A 12,881-nucleotide genomic window follows, 5' to 3' on the forward strand; every position below is an offset into this window, starting at 1 on the left:
ATTTACGTTCATCAATTCCATCTTATTTATGACTATTTATTTAATTATCAGGCTAATTTGTTCATTTAGGTTAAGAAAATCGCATCAAAGACGTCATTAAGGAGTGACCAAGAGTTCGTCATTAAAAATGTGACCATATGACCCGTACTTTACGGGTTTTATATTATTGTTTTTCTTTTGTTGGTCATCATTAAAATCGAAGATGAAAACTAATTTCACAATTTTAATGATGATTATGATAAAAAAAAACATGAATGTTTTTCTGACCGTGTCCAACTTTTTAATTTCAAGAAATGCATTTCGAATCACTGATTTCCTGTAACCTTTACTTTCTTGCTAATTGGCGAATAATTTCAGGTACATTTGGTAGGTTTTCCCAAAAAATACCTACTACTATATATTCTAGAAACCTTGGTTTTTCCCTCTTGTTTGGCAACTTTTTTGGTGACCGTATAGGAAATGTCTCTTATGCCCGCAGTTTCATTAACAGAATATGGTCAGGTTTTTTCTAGAAAATTTTGTCTGTATCCCCTCCTCGGCGATCGAGTGCGTTTACTGCGACTTTTGAAAAAATTGTAGCACAGCGCAGTCTTGACCGGTCTCTATTAAGAGTTCAGTTTTTTCAATTAGTAGAGAGACCTAATTTATATTTTACGGCCCTAAATGCCCGAAGAAAACAAAGCGGACAAGCCGTTGAAGCCATGCTGCGCTTGCCCAGAGACGAGGAAAGTCAGAGATCAATGGTAAATATTTAAGTAACCTTCACAAACTAGTGAAAGTCAAGAGAGTCACTCTAAAATTTGTGGCTTAAAAAAAATCTAAGTTTTTATTTGAGAATTTAATGACCAGTTTACAGTGCTAATTTATAATCTTTTGAAGCTAATTGCTTTGTTTTGATTAAGGTGCATTCGTGGGTTTTGCAGTAATTCTAATATAATTTCCTTGGCTCTTTCATCAAATTCGCTACCCTGTGCTCCTGCAAGTACACCTATGTCACTGTGTGTGTATCATAAGTACACCTGTGTCACCAGTTTGCACATTGTTTCGGTCACTCATGCTTACACTCTGTCCTAGTCATTCACTTGTTTGCACACTTTTGATCACTCACATGCGCTCTAGGTCACTCGCTGATCTGGTCTTTTGCTCTCTAGGTCACTTTTCCCTCCCATGCTTATAAACTCTCAAGGTTACTCTTTAGGTCTTTCACATGCTTGCACACAATCTAGACCAGTGGTTATTAACCTTTGTAAGCCCGCGGCCCGGTAAATCTTCTTTGTGTAAGTGAAAGGCCTGGTCATACACACAACTAACAAGAAATTAATGAGGAAAGTTAAACTGAAAATCACTCTAACAGCCCGGTGTGACTAGTGTCAGGGCCCAGCAGTTGAGAAACACTGCTCTAGACCACTATTTTTCTCTCTCAATGTGCCTGCAAACTTCTTAGGTCACTCACTGGCCTAGTCCCTTGCTGTCTGGGCAGAGGCGGATTTATTAAGGGTTATATATAAATTTCATCACCCTTTCCCATTCTAATTTTCTTGGTCACTTATTCTTCAAATTTACCGTTCCTTTTAACTTGCCGCCCTGGGCTAAAACCTGCTTAGTCCCCCTGTAGATAGATAGATACGCCACTGGTTTTGATCATTCACGGTTTTAAGTGGCAGAGTTAATCAATCTGTAAATGCCAGTGAATTTGCATATTTGTACTTAGTGTACCCAGCCTAATGCTGTCAATCAGCATTCATCAGATTGCCTACATTTCAGTTAAAGTAATTTTTTTGATTTTCCATCTCTTACAGTATCATGGAGAAAGGCGAAGAAAACTGTGGCGATGTAATAGAGGCTCACAAAGAATGTATGAAGAAAATGGGATTTAATGTCTAATAGTCAAAATTAATCTCGTTGGACTCAACGTCTAAATCAAAAGCCAAATTATTTATTGCAATCAGCAGATTGCATATGTAAAGAAAAATGTTATTTTGTCCAGAAATTTTATATTTGTATATAACATGAAATTCAGTTATAAAATTAGCATGAAAGTATTGTTGTATGTGCGAATGATTTTAATACTTGTCTTCTGATTAAGATTAAGGTTTTGGATTATGGGTCCTAAAGCAGAATATGTCAAAAGTTTTGCGGTATATCGCAGAACAATCAGTGCTACTTTTTTTTACTTTTATTACCAGACGCGCTCCACTCCCCATCTGATACAGACATCAGAGCGTTCCCGAAGGTTGGACACGCCTGGATCAGTGCTACTGCGGAGCAATTTGGAAGAGTTTGAGAAAAGTAGAAAAACGCTATTATGGGAATATTTACTGCAGAACATTTCCAGTCAGCCGAGGGCTCATTGCAAAACATTCTACTTTGGGGGGTTTGAGAATATAATTCAACTTTGATTATCTGATGCATTCAAGACTGAGCTTGAATCAAAATTTTGTAATAACTGATTAACACATTGTAGAACAGTTTTTTTTAAGGAAAGGCTGGCTCATCACACAGGCTACGTATAAGAACATATACGAGTTAACTCATGACCAGTGAAATGTTAAAAAATAAAAAAATGTTTAACAGTGTGTTAATAAATCCTGGTAACTCTCACATATGTTCTAATAGACACTTTTTAACGTGGGCTACAGCCTTATGTGTATGTACCCAAGTCTCGGTTCGTAGTTCATACACAGTATTGCGAGTTATATGTCATGATTATTGTCGAAAGAATAATGATATTAGTTATTGATGACATTAATTAATGACATTAGTTACATGATTAATTGACATTAATTAATGACATTAGTTACATGATTAATTGACATTAATGACATTAGTTACATGATTAATTGACATTAATGACATTAGTTACATGATTAATTGACATTAGTCAAGTAATTATGTGGGTTTTCAAAGATTTTCTTGTTTTTGAACACATCTTGTTGGCCTCCAGGCAGCCCTAGCACATAGATATTATTTCAGTTGTGTGATTAAAAAAATATAAAGGTTGAACGCTGAAACCCTTTGATGGATGAAGATCCCCTCATCAAGATTTCTTCCATAAATGAAGCTTTCCGCTGTTCTCTCAGCAATTGGATCAAAAGGGACCCCACTTACCATGCTAGAAGAAATTTACATACACTCAAAAAGTCATAGCACATTTTGATTGCATTAGCGTGGTAGCATCTAGGCTGCTCAATTCAGAGTTTACCATAATTCTTAAAACGGGGGTTCCCAGATTTGCCCTAGCTAGAAATTTATCTTGGGGCCATGGGCGAAAATAGGGGGTATGGCCCTCCCCCACAACATTAAATATGTGTGCAGGTGGCATATGTTTAGGCTTTTCACATAGACCTCAATAAGCATTACTTTCAGGGACGATGATTCCCCATAGAAATCAGTGTTAAAATTGCAGATTTTTCTGTAAAAGTATGGGCCGCTGTGGTGGAAATTTAGGGGTGAAAAAATTTGAGAACTTCGTTAATGAATCGCCAACAGACAAATATACGATCCATGCAAACGAAAAACTATTGACTAGTATTATTTGTAAACTATAACGTGGCAGCGAATTCATGGCATGGGGGGTATTATTTTCTTACCACTAGCCAAAGCAGTCCAAATTTTCATTTGTCAACAAACATGGTGGCCCACATGTGAAATTTACAGCCAGGCCCTGATAGAATGTTTCTGATATTACTGACACAGTGTACCATTGATGATACAAACTCCATCTAAAAAGTGTCAGTCAAGAAATAAACTTGCCAATGGTTGTCTAGATACTCACAGGTAAAAAATAATCAAAAACATTCAATTTATACATGGTGCTGATGTAAATATGGTCGGTCTTGACTTACTGTAGTTTCTCGGGAAAGCTGTACGGCTTTGACCTATGTTATTTCATGAATTGAGAAATATTTCCTTGAGGAAGGGTTTATTGTCATCTATAATATTGATTATAGTGTTCAAGGATGATACCAGATACGAGTTTAATTTTTTTGTAAATATCAGATGGCAGCAGCTGTTTCATAATCGGTTTCATTTTTTTCAATCGTGCTTTCCAGTCTGTCGATAGATGGCATCTAAGTTCCAATGGTTAGATGTATTAAGATTAAAAAAAGAGTGAAAATAAATTGGTGCAAGCACAGTGTCGTCTTAATGCATCGACCCATTCGGGCACGTTGGCCCTCGAGGGAAAGGCCTTACAAAAAATGAGAACGGATCGAAATTTTCGACAGTTTGCCAGGTAGGGGACTTAAAAAATCACTTAACTCGGGGGGACCCCCCTCCCCACATTTTTTTGATTTTCCATCTCTTACATCTTTCCATCATGGAGAAAGCATTGCCTCCCCCCACCTCCCCAGCGTCAAAGGTGGAGTCTACTGATCTAATGTATATATCAATTGACATCATCACCTTGTCCCCCAGCAATAATAACCGTACCCCCCCCCCCAGACACTTCCAAGTCTATCTCCGCCTATGGGGGGTGTTTATGATGCTCTTAAGACGGCCCTGGGTGCAAGGGCCCCATAATTTAAGTGAACTCAAATTTAAACAGCTATATTTAAGGGTTTGTTGGGAAAAAAAAAATTATGAAATACATATTTGAAAAAAAAAAAAACTTTTAAATTTATGTCAATTTGCCGATAACTAAAAATTTGTCTGGAAAAGATTACCTATGCCAACCCAACGCTCAAATATATCTTGAAACCAAATTCAATCTGATTATGCTTTTAAAAAAAAACAACCTAGTGCGCTCTCGAGGGCCCTAGTGGCATGGTGGTAAGATGCTCGTCTACCATCGCGAAGGTTGTTGTCTGGGTCCCGGGTTCGAACCCAAAGGAGGATCTCGAGGCGACCACCGATAGACAACGCCTTCACTTCCAATCCATCTCACTTGTTATGTATCTGGCAACACCAGAAAATACAGTATTATGTTTTACGAAGGTGGCAACACTTGAAGGGAATGACAACATGGCGGGAACGAGATGTAAATATTGTTCCGTAATAAATTAGTTAAGAATTATCGTTCATCTCATGATTCACTACCGAAACGGCTCATAAAGTACAATAAAGTTGGCGACGAGTGAAAAAAAAAAAAAAGAATCGGAAATGGCAGACATCGACGATCTAGTAACCGTTTTAAGTAATTTCGTCTCGAAACTAAACGAAACTCATCCAGCATCTTCAACCAGCGTCAATGTGAAAACGCTTCTCCAGTCACAATCGATCTCGTTTGAATGCTACGACGAAGCTAACGAAAGTTTCGGTGAATATGTACAAAGACTCGAAAACTACTTCCAGCTCAAAGGACTCACGGATTCAACAGCCGAAGCCAAGAAAATGGTGCTAATCAACTGTCTCGGATCCAAGTACTATCACCTGCTTTCCAGTCTAACTTCACCGGATCTCCCTTCATCGAAGACGTACGACGACCTGCTGAAAATCTTGAAAGATCATCTCTGCAAAAGGGTAAACATCCTGACGGAACAACACAAGTTTCTTTGCCGCACACAACACCCAGGTGAGCCGATTTCGAATTATATCGCTACATTAAAAGAACTTTCGAAAACCGCCGAATTCAAATCTAGTTGTGAAAATGCTGAATGCTCAAAATCTGTCATCAACCTCATGTTACGTGCTCAATTTATACGAGGATTACAGGATGCCGAAATCCGCGAAAGAATTCTACAACAAGCTGAACTGACATTCGACGAAACACTCGAAGTCGCATTTAGCTTCGAAAATCGAAAATAAAGAACTCTACAAGAGTAATTACGGTTCCAGCGTGAATAAAATTGCGCAATGTAATAACAGCGGGAGTTCGCGACGGAAATCGACTCCGCATCGACGCGACAGATCGGCAAGTCGGAAGCGAAACCTCAATTTGAGAGACATCGGGTTAGAAAACGTGTGTCTCCATTGCGGAAAAAACAACCACCAGACTCAAAACTGTCGAGTGAAACACAAGCTCTCATGCCAGATTTGCTTCAAAAAAGGTCATATCAGTAGAGTATGTATTACAGAGCTTCTGAAACAGAAAAATAAAAGCGGATCTGAAGGAAATACTGTTCAATATGTCGAAAATCCAGATCACTTTCAAGTGAGCCAAATTGTTGATATATGCACTAACACTGCTGAAAAAGACGATAGAATATTTGCAGTCATTCAATTAAATTTGAAAAATTGTCGTTTCGAATGTGACTCTGGTAGTCGTGTGAGCATCATGAACATAAGTGACTACAGGCGCTTAAACCTAAATCTTCCGATCCTGAAAACAAATATATTTTTCCGAAGTTATACAGGTGAAATTTTCAAACCTATCGGATACGTCAAAGTGACTGTATGCTACAATGCTAAATCCAGTGAAGAAGAATTATACCTTGTCAATTTGAAGAGAGAACCTATCCTTGGTCGAAATTGGATGCGTAAATTGGATATCAACATAAATGACATTCATGATTCCTCAAGTGTCAAGCATATACCTGTGTGTGCCGTAAAAAGATCTGTTCCTAGTATTGTCAATGAATAGTCTGATGTTTTTGAACAAACAGTGGGCAAGATTCCAGATTATACATGCTCCCTGAAATTGCGGAAAGATGCCAAACCAGTGTTTGTTAAACCTCGTCCAGTACCATATGCTTTGCGTGAAAAAGTTGAAAAAGAACTGGATAACTTGTGTGATCAAGGGATCATAGAAAAAGTGGATCATTCAGAATGGGGAACTCCACTTGTCATCGTGCCAAAATCTGATGGTTCTGTAAGACTTTGTGCTGATTACAAGGTGACTGTAAACAATCAACTTCATGATGCCAGACACCCAATACCCAAGATTGAAGATATATTCAACAAGCTACGAGGTGGATCATATTTCTGCACCTTGGACATCCATAAAGCATATTTGCATTTAGCAGTCGATGAAGACAGTGCAAAAGTTCAAACGATCTCTACACATCGAGGTACCTATTTGGCAAAAAGATTGTTTTTTGGTATTAAAACTGCACCGAACGAATTTCATTCTTTCATGGATCAGTTTGTTCAAGATTTAGATGGAGTAACTGCATATTTTGATGATTTAATTATACAAGGCAAGACTTATGAGGAATGCACAACACACTTGCTGAATGTTCTAAATAAATTACGAAAATATCATTTGCATGTAAATATCAACAAATGTAAATTTTTTGAAAAAAGTGTAGAATACCTTGGACATGTTATAACTTCCAAAGGACTGAACAAATCTCCAGCTAAGATTCAAGCTATTCAAGAAGCACCCAGACCGAAAAATGTTGACGAATTGAGACAATTTTTAGGCTTAGTTATGTATTACTCGAAATTCATCAAGAGTGCATCAAGGTTACTTTACCCACTAAATAATCTTCTCAAGAAAAGTATTCCGTTCAACTGGACAGCTGATTGTGAAGCAGCATGGATAAAAATCAAGTCTGAAATTGCTAGTGACCAAGTCCTCATACCATTTACTCCAGAACTTCCAGTGACTTTGGCTACTGATGCTAGTCCACATGGTCTATCCGGAATATTATCGCATATTATGCCTGATGGAAGTGAACGTCCTATTGCATTCGCTTCAAGATCACTAACAGCTGCTGAGAAAAATTACAGCCAGCTCGATCGAGAAGCTACAGCTGTATATTGGGCATGCAGAAAGTTCTATGATTACATCTTTGGTCGAAAATTCACATTGGTAGTGGACAATAAACCAATGATGACTCTCTTGCATCCAGAGAAAAAACTTCCAGCATTGTCAGCTACAAGAATGTTGCGGTATGCACATTTCCTTTCCAACTTCGACTATGACATCAAACATCGAAAATCATCCGAACATGCAAATGTAGACTATTTGTCGAGAAGTCCCTTACCACTGACAGATGTACAAGTCAATACTGTTGATGATGAATACATCCTGCAAGCATCAGTGATTAGACACATATCCACAGACACAATTACTTCTGAAGAAATCCGAAAATATACAGAATTGGATGATGATCTACGTGAACTAAAGAAAAATGTGATGGAAGGAACTTTATATGACCCAGAAATAACATTACAAGAAGGAATTCTACTTCGTGGACAGCGTGTAATAATACCTAAGACACTTCAACCAACCATCCTTCAAGAACTACACTCAACTCATTGTGGAATAGTAAAGATGAAAGCACTTGCTCGAAATTACTGCTATTGGAAGAATATTGACTCTGACATAGAAAGTCTAGTGAAAAGTTGCAAGAACTGTTGTGACGTCAAGAAAAACCCCCAGAAAGCTCCAGTGCACAATTGGGAAAGTCCAACAAGAAATTGGCAACGTGTTCACATGGACTATGCGGGACCCTTCATGGGACATTTTTTCTTACTTGTCATCGATGCAAAGTCTAAATGGCCAGAAATCTACTACATGAAGAAAGCTCCAGATTCTGCTATTACAATTCATTTCCTGCGAGAAATATTCAGTCGACATGGACTGCCAGAAATTCTCGTTAGTGATAATGCTTCAATTTTCAAATCACAAGAATTCATGGACTTCTGCAAACGAAATGGTATTCGACAACGAATGATAGCTCCTGGTCATCCCTCAACAAATGGACAAGCAGAACGTTATTGCCAAACCCTGAAGACAAAACTGAAATGCATGGAATTCGAACGAGGAACACTTCACGAAAAATTATGTAAACTATTGTTTCGGTACAGAACTACACCTCTTTCATGTGGAAAGACACCAGCAGAATTATTGTTGGGAGAGAATCTCAGAACAAAGCTAGATCTCCTCAAACCTACAACTCCTGAGTCATACAAGAACAATGCAACACAGCCAGTCTTTGACAAATTTTTCAAGGAAGGAGATAGAGTACAGTCAAGAAATTACACTCATTCAAGCCTATGGAAGTATGGAACTGTTGTTCAACGATTGGGTCGTGTTCATTACCTAGTTGAACTAGATGATGGATACATTATCAAGAGACATTTTGAACAGCTTCGACGGTGTGAAGTCAATCGACCGTCTTCTCCAACTCCTATTCGACTATCAGTTCCTATGAGACACTTCCCTCAAAAGAAATCTGTCACTTTTAGTGATCATGTATGTCAACGAGAGATTCCTGCAATTTGCCAACACAAGACTTCATCTATGGTAGATGCTTCTACTGAAACAGAGCAAACTTCAAATGCAACTCCTCGATCAACAAGAACTATTTTTCCTCCAGCTCAGACTACTCAACTGAGACACTCAACTCGCTCTAGAAAACCAGTTCAAAGATTGAACTTGTGACTGTTCAAATGTTGATTCTTGTGTATAACTTTTGTTTCTATCATTAATCATCTCTTAATTTAGTGTGGGAGAATTGTTATGTATCTGGCAACACCAGAAAATACAGTATTATGTTTTACGAAGGTGGCAACACTTGAAGGGAATGACAACATGGCGGGAACGAGATGTAAATATTGTTCCGTAATAAATTAGTTAAGAATTATCGTTCATCTCATGATTCACTACCGAAACGGCTCATAAAGTACAATAAATCACTAATGGCAGTAAATTGCAATATAGCGATATGGCCAGAGTTGGTGTTTGGTGAAGTAGTACGCTCTCGAGGCCCTGTAGGCCAGAACCTGGCTACGTTTCCCACGTGGCGGAAGACGCACTCAGATATGATGAGATTTTTGTGTGTTTTTTATGTAAATTTTTGTTCATAAATCGGGAATTTATCATACTCAAGGCGATTATGTATAATCCAAGCTCGTATTGGTAAATATGATTATCCGTCTATTAATTACTCGATTATCTGAACATAACTATGGTCCAGGATGCTGATTCGGAATGGTAATGTTGGTTTTGTTTGCATATGTTGATACGTGTGAAGAAAGTCAACATAACTGAATGTTTATTTCTTCTTCACACTTATTTTAATTTAATTAATTTTTTTTGCAAAATATGTGTAGTGCACGTATCATGTACGGGAAAAAATAATTAATTGGTTTAATGAAGACAAGAAATGTTATAAATTTTTCTACATTTATCACATTTTCCAACTTTTTTTGAGAATTATGGATAATCGCTGGTAAAAGTAATAAATTTAAGGAAATTTGTAGTGAAACACTTTCTTTATCGAGACGATTGATGATTATGCATAACCACCAATGTATAATTTTTACACGCAGTTACATATAGGAACCAATTGCGACCGAAGTAAAACGTCGTAAAAATAAGGTTCTGCTGTATATCGTACCTCACCATTGGCGGACAAAAGTTTTGGCCCCGTGTTTGTCCGTTATAGAGAGGTTCTACTGTCTATCCTAGGGTGCTCTGCCTAACTCCAGTAACTCGTAACACCACAAGTACTACTGTTTTCTGCCAGGCCAATCAGAACAGCTTCAAGGGCCACCCGGGCGAAGTTATGTTCTGGAAAAGAGCAACACCAATAGCATAGACCTCCAACTAACATTCGTGAAGCGTTGTACAGAGCCGCGTTTCTCGTGGAGATAGGAATTGCAAAAAAATTATAAGGGATTTTTTTTTACAATTCCTATTTTCAAGTTACGAATTAACGGCGAGCCCAAGGTTATTTATTCTTCGGGCCAGTTTCTGAGGCTCTCTATGGTGAAGGTGGCTCTACGGCTGGGCAAATGAATGGCCGCACACGAGGCACTGCTACAGGAGAGGCGCTGAATATAGATCAAATAAAAACAAGAAATTTTTTTCAAATGCATAGAAATACTTTGAAAAAATTGTTTGGATAGAATAATATGCCTAGAAAACTAATTCTTGGTATATGAACATATTATGCAAATAATTTAATCTATGAGTTTTCCAGTTTATTTTACTGGTTTTCTTATAAACCAAAAAATCACGATGAGCACCAGATACACATCACTCAAATTGTTAATCCCTTTACGATCAAAGGACGTAATATTGCGTCCAAATGCCAGTGAAATGAATTTAAACAAATTCACTCTGTTTTCTTTCCTCTCTCTTGATCATCCCACAGTTTTGTTGCAACCTTGCAATTTTTTTTTTCCTTTTGATTTTTGTATACCCCGATAGTGTGTGTGATTTTTTCTAACACATATGATGTATCTTTCTTATAAGAGTGAAAGAGAACAGGTAGAGCAGTGGTTCCCAACCTTTTTTCACTACGCCTCACCTAAGCATCTTCTAAAAGCTTGATGCCCTCCCTCCCTCCCTTAAGAGACACGTGGTGGGAGGGAGGGAAGCAGCCAAGAGGATCAAAAATTTGAAACAAATTTGCAAGAAAGTTGAAATAATGAAGGGGGAAAAAAATATAAATATTGTTTCAAACTATTTCCTGTGAATTTAAAACGATTTTTGAAGGTTAAAAACGAAAAATTTCCTTGGAGAGCTTCTCTGTGTTGCCCTCAAATTAGCCTGTGTTCTTCTCCTCCCCTCCCCAAAAGTAGGCCCTACTTATGTCCCTTTTTTCCTTTCCGTGACATACGCAGTCAAAGACGCAGAAATGAAGAAAATATTGAAGTGCTGAAAGTTTCCAGTAGTCTCGTATATACAGGACTCAAACCATTATGCCGGAGGAGTGGTACATTGCATCGTATATTCATTTTATAGCCCCCCCCCCCCCCATAAAATTTATTGTATTTATTCTACTGCTCAAGCAGTAGACCACTCAATAACGGACAGCCATGAGGCCGAAAATCTTATCCGTGAATAGATAGCAAAACACAGATGAATAGATGTACAGTGAAACCTGTATAAGGGGTCATTCAAGTATTACGTCAGCATCGATAGGGGGGGGGGGGTTCCGATTTGCTGATTTTTGATGACAAGGAGGAAAGGGTTTTTGGATGATGATTACGTCATCAACCACCCTTTATGAAGATGTGAAATATTCTTAATGGCATCGTATTCGGTGCGCCAAAAAGGGAAAAACCTTTCGATAGTTATTGGGCACCTGAACTAACATTCTACCTATTGATAAGTCCCCTGCAGAGCCACTTTAATGATCTCTAAATGTTTTACGTATCCTTCAAGTGCTCTGGAAATGTTTACGGGACGCTTAACCAGCGCCGTCTTAACGCATGGCCCCCCGGGCCGTGCCCGGGGGCCTCAAGAGAAGAGGGGCCTCACAAAACTGAAATCAGGTTGAATTTTTTTAGAATTTACAAGGTAGGGCCTCAGAAAAACCACTTGGCCCGGGGGCCCATGATGCTCTTAAAACAGCACTGCGCTTAACTGCTCTGGAACTGCGCAATGCATCACTCAAGTGATCCGTAATTATGCCACGGATCACTTAAGTAATCTGGGAATGTTCCGCTGGTAACTTGAGGGATATAGAACCACACTGGGGCTGCTTGAGGGCTCTAAGACTGTGCCACATGCCACTTAAGGGATCTCTAAATGTTCTACGGATCGTTTAAGTGTTCTGGAACTGTGTCGCGGGTTACTGAGGTGATCTTTGAATGTGAAAGTGATCTTTGAATGTGCCACGGGTCACTTAAATGCTCTGGAATTATGCCACGGGTCATTTAAGCGATTTGTAAATGTGCCGCTTAGTTCATTTTTACAAAATTAGCTTTGCCAAGCAACACTAGTTAACCTTCAGGGCCACATTTGGTCTGCGGGTCAAGGGTTTACCATATATGGTTTAAATTGTGGGTCACAATGAATTTCTTAAAGAGAAATTCTGAGTTCTTACCCTTCAAATAGCATTGAAATTAACAGAAATCGACTATAATTACATATAAAGGTATTTTCGTTTGAAATTTTAATTAAAAAAATGTGCATTAAAATTTTTTTTTTCGTTTGGGGAGGGGGCGCACGAGCATATTATGCCCCCCCCTCTCGCGTACGTTTCTGATCCCACCAATATGCATTATTAGGTAAGGAGCAGTGATGACGAAATGTTACT

General features: G+C 38.4%; 1 protein-coding gene across 1 annotated transcript; it reads left to right on the forward strand.

Moving 5' to 3' along the window:
- The first annotated feature begins 542 nt into the window (after window positions 1-542).
- Cox17 (Cytochrome c oxidase copper chaperone COX17) lies at window positions 543-2,042 on the forward strand. Its single transcript, XM_089254772.1, has 2 exons — window positions 543-743; window positions 1,800-2,042. The coding sequence occupies exons 1-2, from the start codon at window positions 664-666 to the stop codon at window positions 1,882-1,884; spliced, it is 165 nt and encodes a 54-aa protein (XP_089110898.1). The 5' UTR covers window positions 543-663; the 3' UTR covers window positions 1,885-2,042.
- The last annotated feature ends 10,839 nt before the right edge of the window (window positions 2,043-12,881 follow it).

The sequence above is a fragment of the Pholcus phalangioides genome, unplaced genomic scaffold (assembly GCF_987345545.1).
Source record: "Pholcus phalangioides strain wild (caught in Gottingen) unplaced genomic scaffold, Ppha-v1.0 ptg000042l_1, whole genome shotgun sequence".
NCBI lineage: Eukaryota > Metazoa > Arthropoda > Arachnida > Araneae > Pholcidae > Pholcus > Pholcus phalangioides.

Excerpts from the sequence above, each read along its gene's own strand:
- Cox17 (XM_089254772.1), top strand. The coding sequence starts at position 664 with ATGCCCGAAGAAAACAAAGCGGACAAGCCGTTGAAGCCATGCTGCGCT. Across the intron at positions 744-1,799 it reads AGGAAAGTCAGAGATCAATG|TATCATGGAGAAAGGCGAAG; the intron begins GTAAATATTTAA and ends CATCTCTTACAG.